The 21,475-nt window shown below is 30.0% G+C and overlaps 2 protein-coding genes across 3 annotated transcripts; both read right to left on the bottom strand.

Moving 5' to 3' along the window:
• Window positions 1–191: 191 nt before the first annotated feature.
• LOC108328576 (auxin efflux carrier component 5) lies at window positions 192–2,974 on the bottom strand. 2 transcript variants are annotated; one of them, XM_052872142.1, is made up of 5 exons: window positions 2,027–2,974; window positions 1,489–1,574; window positions 1,246–1,403; window positions 555–631; window positions 192–467 (listed from the first exon to the last, which is right to left on the bottom strand). In XM_052872142.1, exons 1-5 carry the CDS (start codon window positions 2,779–2,781, stop codon window positions 461–463), a joined length of 1,083 nt encoding a protein of 360 aa, XP_052728102.1. In that variant the 5' UTR covers window positions 2,782–2,974; the 3' UTR covers window positions 192–460. The 2 variants fall into 2 exon arrangements, with proteins under 2 accessions (XP_052728102.1, XP_017417945.1); XM_017562456.2 differs by having other exon boundaries at window positions 192–453; window positions 2,027–2,965.
• Window positions 2,975–15,855: 12,881 nt separating this feature from the next.
• LOC108329546 (CBS domain-containing protein CBSX6) lies at window positions 15,856–19,560 on the bottom strand. The gene is made up of 2 exons (XM_017563805.2): window positions 18,569–19,560; window positions 15,856–16,936 (listed from the first exon to the last, which is right to left on the bottom strand). The coding sequence occupies exons 1-2, from the start codon at window positions 18,907–18,909 to the stop codon at window positions 16,012–16,014; spliced, it is 1,266 nt and encodes a 421-aa protein (XP_017419294.1). The 5' UTR covers window positions 18,910–19,560; the 3' UTR covers window positions 15,856–16,011.
• Window positions 19,561–21,475: the final 1,915 nt, after the last annotated feature.

Genomic DNA, 21,475 nt, shown 5'->3' on the forward strand with positions numbered 1-21,475 from the left:
AATAAATCTTATAAGGAATTAAAATACAAAAATTAAAACCTAAAATCATATTTAATCTTTTTTAAAACTTTAGAAGTATAGTATCCAACTTCTACTCTATCTTGGTTTTGAATTTTAAAATCCACCATATCAGTATTCAATAATAGCATGCAGAGATATAAAAGAAAAAAAGAGAGAATAATAGGAATCGATTGAAGATAATAATATGCAGCTGAAAAATGGATGATTTCAAGGTTTGTATTACATTTCGTGGGACAGAATTGAGTGGCTAGCTAATAGGAATCAAAATCAGACTAATATTACAAATTAAAAGCTAAAATTGAAGGAAAAAAAAAGTTTGAATCATCCTTTTTGGAGCTTTTATAAGGCATCTTTGATATTCAATGTATGAACTCCAATACTGCATAGTAGGCAACTAAGATGGGAAGTGAAACAATCATGCCAAAGATCACCCTGTTAATCACAAACTATAAACTGTTAAAATAGATCATAAAGCCTTCAAGAACACTGAATATTTTATCTTAAATATTCATTTTTCAACCATTGAAACTTACGCAGTGCTGAGAATCTCTGGATGCAATCCATACTCTTTAGCAAAAATGAAGGATGTGATGGATTGTGGCACAGCAGCCTGCACCAGATATATACAATGAAATAATTAAATTAATTGAATAAACATATTTGTTTTTTTTTTTGTTTAAAATCTCATCTATTTCTACAAAAGGTAATTCTCTTTGAATAATCGAATATTCGAACATGCTTTTAACAAGAAAATTGATTAAGTAATTCTGTTTACACGTAACCCACAAAGCTTTTATATCATACATAAAAACAAAAGATAAAAGAAATGACATTTTCTTTCAGTATATGCTTCCTCCATATTCCCTCGTCACCATATAAAAATATTAATCAGCATTCAACAATGTTTCGGTGGTCTCAGTCACAAATCAATAACTATTCATTACTTCAGTTAAGTTGCTACTACATGAAAATGCACGAATTTTGCAATGAATTAAACGTTGTACGTGTTTGATGAACGACATTCATATAATTTAACGTAAGTATGAGACATTCAGGTGTTGTAGGTTTTATCAGAAATAAATATATCAGCTATCAGTAGAATTTTATATTCACAACTTTATCATTTTTACTACTTAGATTCACACTTCAATTTTCTTACGAATTGTTGATGAATGAATTAATGTGAAAACTACTGATTGAAACTATGTTATGTATATGCATTACCTGAATGATGGCAACTCTCAAGACGTCACCGTGCAATCCTACAGCGATGGCACCGATAGCCATGGCTGCAGGGCCCGCAATGAACTTTAAAACCAAACCAAATACAGTCAGACTTGGTCCGCAAGCAATCAAATTATCCTGAAGTGCCATGAAAATACCTGCATGCATATATACTTATTATATATAAATATATGTCACTCGTCACAAACCACTTATCAAACTAATTTAAGCTAACTCACTCACCCATACTAAACATGGCAGTGCCCGTCCCTGCCTTTGACATGATCTGTATAGAACCTTCCAACATACTTGGCATCTCCAAATTCCACCTGTATAAATATTAAATTCATCACTGTAATTTTTGAAAAAAATTGTATCAAAATGCCGCTTCTGCCTATAAAGGAAAATATAATTTTAACAATTTTTTTTACAACAATTTATGTGATAGTTCGTGATTGATCTTATTCAAATATTCATACCAATAAAATAATGACTATTGTAAAAAATTGCTAAAAGAAATTGTTAACATGGTCCGCCTATAAAACCATAACATATATGGCAGGATTGCTAGTGTATATATAGTATTGAAAAGAAAAATGTTTTTTTGACAACTTTTTTACCATAATCTATGTGGTAGTCTGTTTCAAATATATGTATAGTGACCAATCAAACAATGACACATAGTCTATTGCTATTGAAAACGATGTAGTTTTAATGTTATTATGCAGTGTGGTGGAAAAATTGCAGTGAGACTATGATTTTAGGTAAGGAGTAAGTATACCTGTTAGATATGAAGGCCCAGGAAATTCCAATGACACAGCCGTAGGAGTTTGGATTCATTACAAGTTTGAGCCACACAAGCTTCATCAACTTGCAAAAGGGAATCCTACTGCTAACAGTTTCTTCTAACAGCAACTCCTCTTTAACATGAATAGCAACAGTATTTTCCTCCACATCTTTCCCTCTTCCACCACCTTCACCTGTCAAATTATTAGTGTCAACAACCATTGCTTTTGATCTAGGTTGTTTAAATGTGGTGGTGGTGGTGGTGGTGCCTTCAATTCCTGTTCTCCGAAACTCCAAGACAAATAGAAGCAAAGTGAGCCATATGATGGCCTGAACCACCGAGGACTGAACCACTAGGTCCTCACCAAGGGCTCCATACATGGGCTTGACCATTGGAACCCCAACAACAAGAGCGTTGGTGAGAGTGCACAAAGAGAAGCTCGTTATAGACCAGCAGAAACTCCCCTTGGCAGTGCACTTGGCCCAGAGGGCAAGCACCACGATGATGATGAACTTTGATATGGTGTCTGCAGCTATGAACGAAAAGTTCATTTTGAAAGGGTCGATGTGAGCAGTGAACTCAAAAGTAAAGAGTGGCAAAGTGAAGTAACATACTAGCTTGTTTATTGCATCACATTGCTCCCTATTGAAGATTTTCCACCACTTCACTGAACCATACCCTAACACCAGAGCAACATACAGTGGCACCACTGCCACTATCACTTTGTACACATCTTCCAACCCTATCATTCTCTTTCTGTGATCTCAAAGCCTCCCCTTTCTCCAGAAAACTACGAATATTTCACAAAACTTGGTTTTTCTGTTTTTGGTTTGAGAGTAACCAAAATGCATTTTGAGTCAAACAGTCACCGATTTGGAGTATTTATATGCGAACACTTACAACAAAGGACAAAATTATGTATATAAACAAATCTGTAATGTTATTCTTAGAGTGAAGTCATTTAAATATAAATCTTAATATTCAAGTGTAAGCTGAATAGAAAGGAGAAAAGTAGACACACAAATCATCGACTTTATTCCAGTGACATCATTTGGTTGTATTCTAATTCTATTATTTTATGAAGGTGAGTTGTTATGCAACACCAAGCTTTTGTAGCTTAGAAGTGGTGAGTTCAGAATGAGCTGAATGATGTGAGCTTGAACTATACCGTTTCTAATACTCAATAAGTGAGATTCTGCAGCACTAGTTAGGCCTTTTTTTTTCTTTATCTACACGTATAAATTTATTCCAATGAGTTACCATGCATCAATCCTACAAAATTGATTTTAGCTTTTAATCCTAGAGATTTCAGAATTAAAGATTCTCCATTGACCAAAAATTAGTTTAAGTTATACAGTGTAAAAACGGGTTTTAAAATTTATCTCAAATTCATTTTGAGAGATTGAGAGTTAGAAATTTACTTACTAAAAGACATGATTCGATAATATGGTGAATGATTCAAAACATACTTATAAGATGTTTCTAGTTAAGCTCTATGACACTTGAGTTTTTTCCGATATTGAAGCTGCCATTTGAATTGGAATAAGTTTATAAAAGCATGGATTTGGAGGATACGTGTTGTGAGAATTGGATTCCATGCATATATATGGATTCCTGAAAGCTGACACGAGCGTAACTAGGTAGCTTAGTGCATGCCAAAGTGTGGTTGCTTTTGGCTTTGTTGTTTTGTCTGGTTTTGTGGTCAGCGATTTTTGACACAGAATAAAGAATGAGGTGCAGTAGTTAATACCACTAGTTTCAAAGAAGTTTTTGGGATTGCATTAATTACTGTCACGTTATTTTATTCTTAGCACAACAGAGTGGGATTGCATTAATAATGCACGCATCCTAAATTCTCTGCTTGCAAATGATATACTATCATTGATGTTATTTTTTTTTGTTAGAAGGAGACAACACCAACAGTCAGAGAACCTTGATTTTATGAATAAAATAAAAGTTGAATGTTGGTGTGTTGTGCTTCAGCATCACTCACTCATTCTCATCACACAATATATGCCATGTATCTAATATAAAGGGTTTTTGTATTGGAGTGGGATCAACAAGTTTGGGCCATTCAATTATAAAGGGTTGGCGTGATTGCATAAGTGAAGGGTATATTGGCCATTCAATTATAAAAGGTAGTAATATAGTTTGGCTTAAGCGGGAAAAAACTTGCAAGCCTAAGAATGAAGGTGGCTTAGGAGTTAGGGATCTAAAATTGTTCAACATAGCCTTAAGGAAGTGGAAACGAAGAAAGGCAAGGAAAATCAAGGTTTATGAAAACAAGTTCTAGAATTAAAATATGAATCTTAGAAACAAATTAACAAAAGTAATTATGATAGGATAATTTGTGGTGGTGGAAGGACATTAGAGATACATGGAGAGAATTCTAATGAAAATTGGTTTGATAGAAATTTATCTAGGAAAAGAAGGGTAGACTTATCTGAAAAAACTGTTTCAAAATTTGTTCAAAAATTATTATTTTTTGTTTTGGATTTTTGGAAAGTGAATCTGACAAGGGCTGATCTTACTCCTACATATTTCCATTTATGATGAAAAATCAAGATCACGTAGTTCTTGTAAAGAAATTTTGATTAACAATGTTGATGTTTTTGGTTTGAAGATTTTGTATTTTTTTGGTATTTTAGAAATGATAGAAAAAAGAAAAGCAACATCTACTAGGCCGACGCGGATGGTTACACAAGTACTTATACTTTTAAAATAATATTTAATTATTTTAAAAAAAAATTATTAAACACTAGGACAATGCGGACGATTACAAAAATAATAATTGTTTAAAAAAAATTGTTAAGCATAAGACAATGTAGACGATCACACGAATGTGCTTATACCTTTAAAGTCATATTTAATTATTTAGAAAAAAAAAAGTGAATAAACACTAGGACGATGCGAGGACGATGCGAAACGCAAAATCAGAGGTATAGAAAGTGGGAAAAAACTCTTAAAAAAATAAGGGGTGCATATATTAAAAAAGGGCTTCCAAAATGTCATGGGTTCAAGCCCCCAGACAAAATCCTGAACATGAAATATATGTAATAAAAAATATTTGTTTATTCTTTGAAATTGTTTATTTAATTTTTTAAAAGGAAAATTAAAAATAAATAGCATGCGATGTAAGGGACCGAACCAATACCATTGAGGGAAAACTTTTATTTTAGTATTTAAAACAAGATATTGTGAATAGTAAAAATTAGTGATGTCAAAGCGTGGCCCAACCCGGTCCACACAGGTTGGCCACTTAATAAGTCAACCCAACCCGGCTCATTTATTAGCGAGTTGAAAAAATTCGAACCCAACCCAGCCCACCACGTATTGGTGTTAAACGGGTTGGCTCACTAGCTCACATTATTATAAGTTTTGTTTTTTAAATCCAAAAATTTGTTATTCAAATTTAAATAATTTCACTCTAAAATAATGTTAAACTCCAAAGACAATTCAAAATAAAATTAATATTAGAGTCTGAATGGCTAAATTTATAATATTTTGCTTTATTGAAACATCTTTTTCTTTATTCTCATTTACAATACAATAAAAATAATATTAACTAATAATATTGAAACACAAAATAATAAATAATTAAATTAAATTAGGTGGGTTTGTGAGCCAACCTGGCTCACCACGGATTCAACCTAGGTGAGTCGGGTTCTAAGTGAGCCGGGTTAAAAATTGGCCCGTATCAAAAAATTTCATTTTTTACAAACCCAACTCAACCCGAACCTGTGGTGAGTCGAGTTGACCCGTGAGTTCTAACCCATTTTGTAAAAATAATGTCCCTAGAAGAAAATGTCAAAGTGTAAAAAGTAAAACGCGAACAAAATGAAGACATAATATAATACCCAAATGAAAAGAAAAAAAAAGGGTGAAAGTTGACATACCTCTCAAGCTTTACAGCTACCTTTTCATATACCTTTTAAAGTTTTGGTACTCGAATGATTCCTTCTTTGATAATTGGTGTTGACAAAGTCCCTTTTATGCAAGAATTTATTCTCTTTTATACTTTCCTCTTCTCTTTCTATCTTTCTCTATGTCTCCTATTTTTCTGTTTCCTCTTTTTTTAATGATAGGATGTGTATTTATATACACATGTTTGTAATATTATGGTAATATTGTGTTAATTGTGAATTAATTGATAATGAACAATATATGAAAAAAATTTCAATATACTTCAAAAATCAATCAAATCAAATAATATCTAATCAAATCAAATAATATCTAAGACATTGATTATAAATATGGTCAAACATTTTGTCAATTTTTAGGATCATATCTTTCTTTTTTAAAAAAAGAAGTTGACGCACCAAATTATAGTATAAAACCAAGGTATTAATTATCATAAAAAATATTGCTTATAATTATTAGCATAATATTGATTCAAGTTATTATCGTATTAAAATACGAAAAACAAAAAGGAAGTGAAGATATGTATAAAACTTTTGGGCTCTTGGGTTCTTGAGTTTACGAAAATGATTAAAAATAAATTAAACTCATTTTATTTTATTATTATTTGTTAAAATATTTTCTCTTTTTGACTAAATTAAAGTTTAAAAATTATATTTTTTAGAAAATTTATTTTATTTAATCTATTTTTTTTCTTCCCTTTTTTGTACCCACCATAAATTATTATTATTTTTTATATTAGTTTTTGTTATTATTATTGACTTACCCAGACGAAATTGAATATTGACAACTTTATATAAATTTTGGAAAGATAAATTATTAGAATAGCCGCTACTGAAAATAAGGACACAAAGAATGTACAACAACTTTCGGCATAAGGAAACCACATTAGGAGAGGTAGGAATGTACAACAACTTTTGAAGAAGATAATAGTTTAAATGGAAGATAGAACAAGTCACAAACATGATGTAAGAGTTGGCTAATATATATTAGGTTAGTTAGAAATATGGAAGATAAGTGGATTTAGAATGATGAGATAGTATAAATACACAATTATATATGTCAATGTATAAAAACTTCAAGATATATGGTAGTAGAATAAAAGATCCCAAGTTATTTGAATTACTTTGGAAATTAAGTGTTTTTTCATCTACACAACATTTTTGCATAGCAACACCTCAAAATCTTATTAACAAAAAGATAATTGTAAGGAACATAAAGTATACTATGTACTAAAATTGTAAGTCAATGTCCTTATGTTGTAGCGCAATAGAAAAAATTTACTCAATTGAATACTTGTTTAAAGAAAACAACTCAGTAGTCTATATTTTTTTTTTTTTTAAAAAAACTCAATGTGACTTCTTTCGTTAAATTGACATTAACATCCTTTAAAAGTGTTACATGTCTAAATCTAAATTTATCACATGTTAAAAATTTGAAGTGAATTTTTATTTAAATAGTGTCACTGGTTAACATTAGAGGAGTTATAAAGGTAGAAGATGATCTAAATTTTAAAACCCAATAAACTTCAGTTTTAACACGTGAGACTTCTAAACAAGATTAACGGCTAATTTAATGTAAAAGACCACCACATTGAGTTTTTTTTTAAAATAAAATAAAGACTCAAAAAAAATATATGAAACTAAATGAATCAAATATATAAATATAAAAACAAAATCCCGCTTTATAAATTACAATGACATTATTTTTAATACTATAAACTTTCTCTTAAAATAAAATTACATGTAAAATGTTGGTTTGAAGTTTATTTTCTCTTACTAGTCAGTCTTTTTATCATTAAACTTTTTATTCTACCTTGTATTTCTCTAAATAAATCAGAGATTGATATTGTTCCACATATTAGAACTGTCGTTGATCCAATAAATTCTGTCATAAGATCAAAACCAATTTCTTGTTATATAAGTAATTTTTTTCGCATGATATAATTCGTAACTTTATTGAATTATTTGAGTCGAATATTTCAATATATATCAAGAATAAATTCAATAATGATAAAATAAATTCTAAATTCTTTCTATCGTTATTATATTTTCCTTGAAACGTTAGTGTGTGTACCCTATGTATACATGTCGACCATAGTATAAATAAACAATCATCTTTTATTCTAATTTATCATTAATGAAGACGAAGATTATGTGATATTGTGCTTTTAGGGTTCCTACGATTTGATGTTTTGTCCTACGTGAATATAAGGTTTTTTAATTTGATAATAAATATGGACCAAGATTTAAGTAAACTTAACCCTGGGAAAAATCTTCGTGAACTTGAATTAAATCGAGGTTTAAATAAAAATAACTTATATCAAACTAAAATTAAAATATGAGTAGAACGTATCTTCTTGAATTGAATTGAATCAAATTCAATTCAACTTATTTTAAACTATAATGATAAAATTAAATTGTTTCAAAAATCAAATAACAAAAAAGGTAGATCAGTTTTAACCAATCAAGTCATCGAATTGAGGAGTAAGTTGTTTAAGTTTTGAATGTATTAGGTGAATGGGTAAATGTTAAGTTCTACTAAATACAAAGATGATTTAAAATCTAATTTTGATATTTGATAAACAAAGATATTAATTTAAGATTTAGATAAATCAATTGATCTTATTAGACGGTAATTTTGTTTTTGAAAATAAACACTTTATTTGATAACACTTATATACCGTCTTGGAGCAAGTTAACATAATTTGATATTTCATGTTACATATTTCACGCTCACTCCACTTTTTAAAAAGATAAATTTGAGAGTAAAGTGTGTATTATTTTAAAGGATTTGGAGATGACAGAGGATGAACTTAAAAATCTAATTTTTAAAAAATTTTGAGAAATTTATTTAATGTAATAGATTAAAAAATAATTTTAATAGATAAAAAATAGAATTATCAAATTGTCTTTAATGTTATAAGTAATATAAAATGATATTTATGAGTTACATATGTTTTGTTTTGAAAAAATTAATTAAAATACTAATATTAGAAAAACAATAAATAAATACAATATAAATAGCACCACCATACAAACTCAGCCTCAACTCTAGCTTGCTCATTCACCATGGATCTCGAGCAATACAAAAAAAGTATTGGAATGGATTAAAACGTTATGATCAATTAATTGCAACCTCTTGGAATTGATTACAACCTCTTGAAATGGGTTACAACGTGAAATCTATTCCAAGTTACTGGAATCGGTTCCTTATGTGCTGGAATCGGTTACTTTATGGTTAGAATTGATTATGCCTTGCTTGAATAAATTATTCTTATAATAAAAATTAATATACTATTATAAGTATTATTATTATTTTTATTATTAATTATTATGTATTATTATTAATTATAAGTATTAAATGTGAATGTATTATTTGATGAGATTATGATTAAATTATTTTTTGTATTAAAACATAATTAAATTACTAAATTAACTAAATATACATCCTTAGTCATAATACTACAAATTACTATATATGTTTACGTAAGTTTGCTAAAGAAACCTAAACTCATAAATTGAATAATTAAACTAATTATCTTTACTTAACTCATGCATGCATTGTGGAGTCATTTTCTCTCTAGGTCTAGTGTTTGCAATGTATTTGATTTAATCTCATTCAACTGTTAAAACCAAAATCATGATTACTAAATCCCTAGTAGTCAAACAACCAAGGACAATTGCAAGTTCTCATAAATGTGTCCATAAGAGGAGTTTTCATAGCCATCGACACTTCATCACCACAACCACCAACTCTCCATAACCAGATATAGTTGAGCTCCACAAATCTTTTACCAAGCTTAATTAACGATATTTAACCGAGCTTATTGGTGTCCTTGTCGAGCTCAATAAACGTTGACCGAGCTTGGAAAATTGTATTTGATCATAATGTGTTCATAAGAGGAGTTTTCGCAGTCACCGACATGTCACCACAACAACCACCAAGTCTCCATAACCACGTATAGTCGAGCTCCACAACACATTTGTTGAGCTCAACGATGTATGATCGAGCTTATCGACATCCTTACCAAGCTCAATAAATTGTGGTCGAGCTCAATAAAACAGTCCAAAAATATAGTTGTCGACTTCTTGATGTTTTTGTTTTCTTCTTTTTCTCTTGTATCGACACTTGAACCTTAATATAGCACTGTTACAATCTGCAATACAAACACAATGTCAAAATCGGTTACACACGAAGATTATCCAATTTCAAACATGTTAGAATCGATTTCAACTCTTTCTTCATATCCATGGAATCCATTAATGTCTCAATGGAATCGATTCCAACTCCTTTGCATTGAACATGGAATTGGTTTTAGCTTGTATAAAAATATGAACTTACAACCAAAAAGTTTTATATATGTGTCATTATCAAGATAAAATTTTAACTCTAATATTATTAATTATTTTCTTAAAAAAATTAACTATAGAGATACAAAATTAATATCATCTTTAATCCAAAATTTTAAAACAATAAATTTATAAATTTCACATTTATTCAAAGATTATATATATATATATAACATGATTTATATTTTTTTCAGTCCAAAGAATAAAATATTTTAGTAAATATTTATTATTTCAAATATTCATTTCATTAAGAGGGTGACTCTCCCATGATTTTTTTAGGTTTCAATATTTTCTTAATATACTTTGAAGTTTAAAAAAAAGGTATATATATATATATATATATATATATATATATATATATATATATATATTTAAGTCAAGTAATATCTTGATGATTTAAAAGTAAAAATTTGAATTAGGAAATTTTATGTTCGAAAAGAAGGGAACAACAAGACATGGGGAGAAAGAAGGGAGCGTGTAGCATAATTTGTGGTGTAAATTATGAGTATGTTGAGGATGTCACAGAATAAAATAATTTAATGATAGAAAATAGATCATGTTTGTCTAAGATGTTAACAATTCACATTTACGTGTTTGTTGAAGGAAGGAATAGAATTTTAGCCATGCATGTGTTGCTTTCATTTGTCTGCATCTAACATTATTTTAACCCTTTTATACTTAGAACATGTTCCTTCAAACTTGTAATATATATCATAGGTTTTTCAGCAAAAATCTTAATAAAGTTCGATCATACTTAAAGATAATATCAGATTATATTATATAAATAAATCAAAATTTTATCTTATAAACAAGTTAGTTTTAAGATTGAATTCCACTTAAAATTTTCTTTTTAAATGTAACATTAAACTCTATCTTAATAAAATTTGTTAAATTTATTATATCACAATTGTTAAATTTCATTAAATATTTAATCACACATTCTCAACCAATATAAAAAAAAGTGTATTAAGAATAAATAAATGCAAATTTTTAAATAAATTTATGTTAAACATTATTATATTTTGAGATAGGTTGACATTCTAAAATTCATCAATTATTTATTATTCCATAAAATTTTATTAATATAAACAAAATAGAAACAAATGAAAAATCATATCAAATCTATAAAAAATAAATTACATTTCATGAAACATAAACAAATTATACATATTATAAAAAAAATAAAAAAATATGAAAAAAAACATCACATCATTTATATTATTTTTTATATAAAAAAAGTCAAATTAATAAACTTATTAACACACTAATTTTTCTCATAAAAACATGAAAAAATTAGTATATAAATAAATACAACAACAAATAAAATTAAAGTTCAATTTCTAATATTTAATACTTAAATCAATCGCTTATATCTACCATGAATTTTATATGGTTCAAAGCAATGAAATTGATATATTTGTAGGTGTTGCATTTTGTTTTGGCATCTAATTATTTGTTTTAACTTTTCTACTTGGATATTCTCGTGCTAGTATCGAATGTCGTTGAATTTCTGCTGCTTCCTTTCGTTTTTAGTGCTGAGAGTATTTTGAACTTGCTTTCTCGCATTCAAAGCCATCAATCAACCATGCCTTGTCACTTTTTCAAATATTTCGTTATGTCTTTTATATTTTTATTTTAATGCTAAAATTGAGACAGTGTCCATGCAATTGACAATTTTCCATAAGAAAATAAACAATTTTTTTAATAAAAGAAAAACCTGATGTGATTGTTGTCCAGCTTTATATCTTTTTCTTCGTTGTTAACTTATTATTCATCCACTAAAAATACAAATTTATTTTTTTCGTGTTGTATTTGTACAACTAATAAGTGCATAAACTTTTAATAAGTAATTTATACATTGTTTATTATTAAAGTTATTAGTTATATTGTGCTATTAATTTTTTTGACTTTGTGAGATTAATGAAAATATTTCTATGTTTAATAATACAATAACTTTTTGTTTAATAAACCAAAAGAATAAGTTTAGCTGACGCAATATTTCTTTTTTACTTAATTTATAGCTCTTAATCAGAAAAGTTATTTGGATAAGAAATACAAGTATTCTATTGCAGAATAACAAGATAGTAGTACATACATACAAAAAAAAAATTATATATATATATATATATATATATATATATAACGTTAAAATAATACTATAAAGTTTGATATTGATTGATTCAATTCTTATCATCAACTTTGAGAGGCTTACATCAATGTGTTCACTTTTATGGATAACTATGTTCAAGAGAAATAGCGACGATTGATTTATGAATAAATTTGTGTTCGTTTCTTGTAATTTGAGACGATGGAATTAGAGGAATTTGCGAGATACATAATCTTTGCTCAAGGCGATGATTTCAATTAAAATGTCATGTTTGTCTTCCATCATTAGTGAAATACCATGTATAAAATAATACGTACAGGAAGAATGATGGGTGAAGACGAAGACAACAGTCGTTGAAGAGCAAGAATAAAATTAATTTTAGCATGGTGTATTATGTTACAGAATATGAGTATTCAGTTCCCTTCAACAAAGAAAAATTCAACGCTTGTGTATTCGGTTCCAAGATTGGGTATTCGGTTCCCCATCACATGCATATCCGGTTCTGCACCTGGTGTAGCTCCCTCCCCTTCCTCGTTTTGCACCTGCTTAATGAAACACCACTACAATGTTGGGGCGACTCCTCGCAGCGACGCTCCCTCTTTGCAGCCTTGGGCCTGGCCAGCAGCGACGCCGAATAGAGGCGTGCAGCCATGCGAATGGTACAGGCGCGAGAGGGGCGATTCCTGGTGGGTGTGGGAGGAGGCGCATCGGCGACGACAATAGCGGCGGTGTTGATGGTTGCTTCGTCCTTGTGTGAATCGGGTTCCGACGAGGGTTCTTTGTTGTCTTGTAGGGGAGATCCTTGGGACATGGTGTGAGAGAGAGATCAAAAGGGTTTTAGGTTAGGTATGATGGGATTACATGTAGAGGATCATGGTTGGGTTAGCATTGAAGACGGAAAATCAAAGTGAAGAACGAGGGATTGTAGAGAGAGAACCGAAGAAGGACACTTTCTTTTTTTTAGAGAGGGAAACAATGAATGCTTGAAGAAGAAAAAAAATTGGAGCAATGTTTATTTTAGAGGGACCAAAGAGAGGGACACAAACCCTCAAATTCAAAGAGATAGATATATTACAAAAAATATTAAATTTAAAAATATTTCCATTTTACTAAATTATAACTTTTTTACATTTTTAAAATTAATTTTAATAATTAACGTTAATATTTTACTCTTTATAAACATTTTTACAATTAAATATAACATTAACAATTATCATTTTATATCACATTAATAAGGGCATTTTGGTAATATTCAATTTCTACCCATTAAACAATTTTTTTTTTGTGTCACATGAATCAAATCTTACACTAATTCTCATAGACTTTACTTCCAAATCCACTCTCATTTATCTCCGAATTCACTCAAACAAACAACAATTAATTCACCCTCAAATCCATCAACTCACTCTCTCCCAATTCCTCAACACACCCTAAACGTTACTTAATAAACCCACGAGAAAACTCCATCAGTGGATTTCAATTTTGTAACTTCTCAATAAGTGTTACTTCCTCCACCACTACCAAATCCTTCCTACACCATCCCATACCTAATTTGTCCTTCCAATTTCGCCTTTAACGGATGTCAACAGCCGTCCATAACCTAAAAACTAAAAAAAACAAAAAAAAAAGCATAACGGATGTGATACATCCGTTTAACTAATAATAATATAAAAATATTATAATAATTAATTAAATAATAATATATAAATTAAATTAATAATAATTATTTTACTAAATAAAACAAAACTAATTTATTTATAATTATATAATAAATTTTTAAAAAATTAAATAACATTTATATATTAATTTAAAATATAATAAATTAAATAAACTAAAAAAAGAAAATTTACAGACGTGACCACATCTGATAACAGATATGTCACATGATGTGCCACATCCGTTTACTTAATAACATAAAAACTTTTATAATAATTAATTAAATAATAATATAAATTAAATTAATAATAATTATTTTACTAAACAAAATAAAACTAATTTATATATAATTATATAATAAACTTTTAAAAAAATTAAATAATACTTATATATTAATTTAAAATATAATAAGTTAATTAAAGAAAAAAAAAACTTACGAATGTAGGGGATGAATGTGGTACATCTGTTACTTAATAACATAAATTCTTTTATAATAAATAATTAAATAATAATATATAAATTAAATTAATAATAATTATTTTACTAAATAAAACTATATTATATATAATTATATAATAAATTTTAAAAAAATTAAATAATATTTATATATTAATTTAAAATATAATAAATTAATAAAAAAAAATTCAATGGATGTGACACATCTGTTCTGTTGAAGAATTTTTTTTTAACGGATGTTGATATCCATTGAAAAGAAGTGGTGGGATGTAGGATATTTTAAATATAAAGAATAGTTTTAAAATTTAAGAAAAACGTGATGATGCAGGGAGCAATATAGGGTGGTATAGGAAGTAACCCTCTTAAGCTTGCTCACACTTTATAGTTATAATGGGCCTTCATCAAACAAACAAAAATTATTTCAATATAATTATAATGTTATTTAATTTTTGTCATTTCATTGATGATATGTTCTTAATTATAAATAATTTCACGACCCACGAGATTTATATTAAAATATAAAAAACAACTAAATTAAAAATTCTTGATGTAGGATGTGTTAATTATTTTAAAAAATAATCTGCAATAATATTTTTTATTAGAACTCTGTTGTTTGTGAACAATAATTCCTCTAATTTACGGAAATATTTTCTACTACGAGCATTGACTATCTGCAATTTGGAGTGTGGGCCCATTCTAATAATTGCATTTTCAGTACGAAACAATTATAATTTTTATTTTATTGTTTGCAAGCGCACCAAACATCATACGTAGATCGATTAGGTCGAGATTTGAAAACCTGGCTACAAACTCAATCATGTTGCCCACATGGTTGACTATTGCTTTAAAACCAATCACAATAATTCAAAAATCATTGTCTTCATGTGCAACCCAATCACATCCATTTCCTTTTTTATGTTTATGAGTAGACGTAACCAGCACCATCCTCATAATTCCACAAAAATCATTTCCCTTTTTGTCATTTTCGTTCTGAATTAAATAAAAAAACACGCATCTCTTACTTAGCCATGTTATTAGCAACAAACGTTTCGCATTAGTTTATGATGCTTTTGAGTTCGTAAAGTCAGTGGTTAATGTTAACTAAGTTGAAATATCAATTATTAACTTTAATCCCTCAAATTACTAACCTAACAGTTCATTCTACCAATGTTTTTTCATGACTTATTGGTGTGAAAGTATGGTTATCCTCGGCAAAGTTCTTCCTTTTATCAGTTAGTTTTTAAATTGGACAAAACTACCAGTTCAACACCAAGATCATTGGATGAACAAATTTCTTTAACAGGTTACAAACTATACCTATTAAAGATAATAGCTTTTGACTATATGAAAACATGGCTTATTTTTATTGCTATATTATCAATCAACACAAACTTGTACACACAAACAACCCAAACCCATCTTCATCGTCTTAAATGCTCTGAGACAAACTGCCAAGAGTCCTGATTGAAAAAGTGAAAAGCAAAATATAATCAACACTGAATTTCATTTCCAAACCCCTCTGTAGATCTATTAACGGGAATCATGGTTGTGGGGGGTTTGGTTACAGCAGCTAAAATATCAGTATATCCAACCACACCGACCAAAACATCGTCGTTGTCGTCCTCGGTCACCCAAACATGAGTTGCCCTGTGGGAAAGCATCTGAGCCAAAACTGCAGCAAGTGAACTGGTGAATTTACATGTCAGAGGTGCACTCCTACCCCTATACATGCTCCTGGAACCAAAACTGTGAGAATTGCTGAAGAACCCAATATTCCTGCTACTGAATTTCCTTGGTTTTCTCGAACCATTAACTAAATCACTGTTTCCAGTTGGTGAATCTACACTGAACTCGGGTAGTGATCTTGAGCTAACATTGTCTTCGACTCCCATGACAAACTGTCCGGCCGAGAGGTTTGCCAGAGCCCATGCTGCTGCTAAGTAATCGCATTTCCATAACTTGCATGCAGAAATTTCTCCAAGGATCTTACACTGACCGTCTGATGTGTTTTCTATCACAGCAACTGCACTTGGATCTTGAGGAAGCTTTTTAGTGGCTGCAATGGCTGGAGTGGAGGATTCGATATAGCTGTAGTCTGCATTGATTGCTCCAAGAGCAGAAATGGAAGTGAGAGGAAGGGGTGCCAGAGCTCCAAGACAACCAATGATGAAACGAAGAACATCTTCTCTAGAGAGACAACAGTACTTGTCACGGATAACGGTGCCGGAAGTTGAGGGGCTCCAATTCATGTTAGGAGGTAGATTGTTGCTGCTGTTGCTAGGAGAATCATTATTCTTGAGCCATTTGCCGTAGTAGATAGCTGAGAATCGCTTACTCATGCCCTTCCATGCTACACTCTTCGGAACAAGCAAACGTTTCACACCTTGTTTCATCATGTCCAGCGCATCTATTAATCTTGATTAGAGGAAATAAAATAATATTAAGACTGTGTTTTGAAAAATTAGAAATTTGAATCAATGTACATGTCGTTTGCCTAAGTTTGGCTTTCAAGTACTTCATAAACAAATAATGTTACAGAATTTCAATGACCAGTTTGAATTTCTGAAAAGGTGAATACAGAGAAAATGGGAACAAAATAAGAAAACCTTTGATTCAGATACAATCTGGCTAGACTAACCAACCTTTTATTAGAATTGTTAACTAGTTTTAACTCAAACTAATCAAACAGAGCGACTTTTTCAGTTTTTAAGCAATTACCAAATACAAATTTTATAACCAGCTTTATTATACCTAGCTATCAGGACCTTTAAGGTTCACAAACACACCCCCATAACATGTTCCTTGTTATTTTGTGGGTGTGTATTCATCATAATAAGAAAGAATATTGATAACACAGTAGCAAAAAAACAAGGGACCAGATACTCAGTTCGAAAGTTTCAATTATCTCATCTTAGTACATAGCACATTTTTTTACAACCAAATGCCTCATCTTTGTCCTTTAAAAAGGAATAGTACTCGCTGATTTAAGGCTTTAGGCAATCTAAATTTAGGATCATATCATAAGTTTCCAATTTCTGTTGAGAAAATAATGGATAATCAATATCAACACAAAGCAAAAAAGCAAACGAGCATAAAATAAGGTGAAAAGATACTAAGCAAACATTATGCTTAGCTTAGGTATTGCACCTTAAACGGGGAGAAGGGGAGGTAATTGGCAAATATCAGAGAATACTATCCCCTGGATGCATTTGGCAACTAGCAGCAAAAAACATTATTTATGGATTCAAAATTTCAAATATCAGGTAAACTTTGTGTGTTCCTTCTGTAATGAGGAGATGAAAGCCATACACGAACACATTAACGAAAGAATCTATACAGAGCTCAGATGACAGTCAAACTAAGAATATGTGCATGTGGCATTTAATACAGACATACTCTATTCTTAGATGCCTTTGATACAAGAGTATAAGATACCAAAGCATATGATAAAAGGGGATTTGATGTCCCATTGCTTGACATAAATATCAAGTTATCCAGCAGTTTACTTGGGAATGTTAAATTCCCTCCCATTGTGGGAAGTAAAAATTCTTGTAACTGGATGGAATCATATTCCATCGCGGAGCAAAGATGCTGATGATGAAATCCTCTAACCCCAGATGCCTAGATGAAAACGATTGTGCACCTACCATTCCCAGACACCTGATCTCTGAAAGCAACATAAAACACAATCCTCTCTCCAAAACTAAACACAAACCGCCCACGTGCATAACATTCTTATCATCACCAAGGCCACATCATGCACTTCACATTGATTCCCCCTGCTACTTAAATAAACGAATCCACAGATTCACAACATAGAGAGGCTAATAGAGTCGCACACAAACAATTTCACTAAAGCAAGTGTAAAAACATGGTTCAGTTAATATAAACAAGTGTTTAATTTCCATAGTCTGTACAACGACCTTATTATGCATGCCAGTGAACTTGTAATTGTGATTGAATGAAAGTGTAATTTACCGTGAAGGTGTGGCCAAATTAAATTCTATGATCAAATCATATCTAAAAGTAATTGAAACAGGTGCTGACCTTGTGGCAGGGTCAACAACCCTGAGCAACGAATTGTTGGGAACAACAACCTCAGAAACAGGAATTTTCAAGGCCTTGTCCTGATCCTCCAAACACTCACTCTTAGCCAAAAACGCAACTATGTCGAAGGAACTAAAGATTCCAACAAACCTCTGCTGCTTCATCTCACTATTCTCAATCCCCACATGAGACCTCTTTTTCCAAATGGGTATGCTCCCTTCAGGGAACTCGCCGATCGCCCTAATCGCGGACTCCACCGTCTCACTATCGTAAAACTCCACCAGCTCCGGCTTCCCCACCGTCAGATCGCCGACCACGTGGTACAGAAACACCGACGCCATCAGAATCCAAAAGGGCGTACTTATTCAGAAGAAAAATCGAATTTTTGTTAAAGTTTAAAAAGAAAAAAACAAAAACAGAGAAAGGCTGCTTCTTGTGGGCTATAAAAGGGTATGGAGAAAGATGAGAAGAAGGTCAAGAGCGTTGATGCGGGGGCGGTGGAGAATCAAGTTAGAGAAGGAGTTAGCCATTGGCATGGATGGAGAAGTGAAAGGTAAAGGCCCATTCAATTGAATCGGATCAGAGAGAAAGAGAAGTGAATAATCGGTGAGAGAAAAAAGGAGTCGTGGATTATAGGAAAGATATGATACGGAGAATTGGATTGGGTATGTCCTTTGGGAGACAATAAGAGGAGAAAGGACAGAAGAGAGTAGATCGATGCTTAATGCGGTTGGCGACTACTGAGAATGAATGAGAGAGACACAGCACAACACAAAACACAACACGAAACACAACACAACAACTTCAATTTATCGAATGAGAAAGAGAGAGAAACACACACACAGAGAACACGATGTGTCAAGTATGACTCTTTGTGTGGCCAGCTCCATCAGTGTTCATGTTTGACACTTTTTTTTCTTTAATTTATAAACTGTTCGTTTAACTATTATTGGGCTTTTTAAATAATATAATAATTGTGATTTATCAATACTATTATAACTAACAAAAGAATAAATAAAATCCCTGCTCTTTCCCTTCTCAACCTTACCACATTACACTTCAGCTTTCTCCACTACTCTACATCCTTCATCCTCCTCTTTCTATATATAATCTTTCTCCACCTTTCCGGTTAATATTTTAATTTAAATTATTGTTGACGGTTAGAAATATCAATTTATTTATTTAATTCATAAACTCGATATATGTGAAGAAGAATATTCACTTTCTTTTTAAGTGCAAACTATTAAGTTTAACTTTCTTAAAAGAAATGGCTCAAATTGAATATAACTACAAAATACTGAACTAAAATCAAAGTTCAGCCTATGATATATGTATAGGTGTAGTTTTATATATAAGAAACAAATTAAAGCATTGTTTTTACTTATTTCTTTTCTAATTTTTGAAGTGTTAATTTTTAGAAATAAAAATTATTTGTCATTTTTTAAAATTTCACAAAGATTAAAAAGTACTAAACTTTTGTGCGGTAAGATTATTAGAGTTGGAATTATCATGTTTAGTCTATAATGAAGCCAAGATAATGTTTGAGGAAGTTTGGTTTGTATGTAACTTGAAATGTTATATTATATCTTTTAATGGCCTAAAGAAAAATGATATGTATTTACATGAGAGAGAAGTGTTAAAGGTGCTAAAGAATATCTATTGTAGTCATAAAGATGTGAGGAAGAATGACCAATTTGAAAGTTGGTGTAACATTTGATGCAGCATATACTACTAAAGTGATCATTGTATCTAAGATCGTCATAGAAAATTAGTTATGTAAATGATAAAAACTTTGTGGAGTTGAAAAAATAAGGTTTGTTTAGTAATAACAAAATTGAATAGTCAAGATTTTGTAAACATTTTCGAAGAAAAAGCTTATAGAATTCGTTTAAATCTAGGAAAGCATATAACAAGACAACAAAATGAACTCTTTATTACAAATATCGTGACTTATAGAGACTATTTACAACTCCATCACACTCATGTGCTATATACTTCATGTGTATAATAGACAAGTGTTCCAAAAAGTAAAGCTTTTGATAATTTAAAAAGTCAAAATTGTGCAATCATTAGATATCATCACTTAAGCAGTGATTATAATCATTATAAACCACTTATATGTCACTTTAGTGTTTAACACAATAGTTGAGTGATATCAAATTCAATAAATTTCATTCTCTAATCGACTACAAAAAACAATCTAAATATCTACTCACTTCTTACTTCCAATCCATCCATACTCACAAATATACTACATATTCTTCATCACACCAATTTTAAACATCATACTTATCTTATTTTATTTCATAACATATTAACTTATTCGTATATTCATGTATAAATATCTTATCAAAATATGCATCACCTACTTAAACAATTCATTCATTGAATGAATAAAATATTAACTCTATTTATGTCAATTGAAACATGTTTATAAGTGAAATTTATCTCTAGCATTTTTAAAAGTCTCAAAACAATTTAGATAAATTACAAAAATCAAATCTTAAACTTAAAAATAAGTTTAAATTTGTGAGTTAACTTGATTCAACATATATTTAAGTTAGATTCAATTGAAAATAGTGTAGCTTTTTTTTAAATGCAAGTTAAACTAAACTTCACTCAATTAATTTATAAATTAAATTAGTTTGAAAGTTAAGCATGGATTCAATCATGACCTAAGAACAACAAACCTTCATATTTTTTTATTGAAATTATTTATTACTTTTAGTTTTTTATGTTGACACTGTGATAATAATAATGTTGTTTAATTATATTCAAATGATTATATACTTAATCCATTTATTCATTTTTATTACATAGGTTGACACATTTATTTTCACATGTTATCTTTATAAGATCAATATTCTAATTGTAGTTAATGCTTGATGAATGTATATAAATAAACTA

Source organism: Vigna angularis, chromosome 2, assembly GCF_016808095.1.
Source record: "Vigna angularis cultivar LongXiaoDou No.4 chromosome 2, ASM1680809v1, whole genome shotgun sequence".
In the NCBI taxonomy this organism is placed as follows: Eukaryota; Viridiplantae; Streptophyta; class Magnoliopsida; order Fabales; family Fabaceae; genus Vigna; species Vigna angularis.

What these genes read in the sequence shown, in the direction of transcription:
- LOC108328576 (XM_017562456.2), bottom strand. Translation starts at nt 2,781, where the DNA reads ATGATAGGGTTGGAAGATGTGTACAAAGTGATAGTGGCAGTGGTGCCA. An exon ending in TGAGAGTTGCCATCATTCAG is followed by an intron (nt 632 to 1,245) that starts GTAATGCATATA and finishes TATCTGGTGCAG; the next exon opens with GCTGCTGTGCCACAATCCAT. An exon ending in CCAGAGATTCTCAGCACTGC is followed by an intron (nt 454 to 554) that starts GTAAGTTTCAAT and finishes TGTGATTAACAG; the next exon opens with GGTGATCTTTGGCATGATTG.
- LOC108329546 (XM_017563805.2), bottom strand. Translation starts at nt 18,909, where the DNA reads ATGGCGTCGGTGTTTCTGTACCACGTGGTCGGCGATCTGACGGTGGGG. An exon ending in GTTGTTGACCCTGCCACAAG is followed by an intron (nt 16,937 to 18,568) that starts GTCAGCACCTGT and finishes CCTCTAATCAAG; the next exon opens with ATTAATAGATGCGCTGGACA.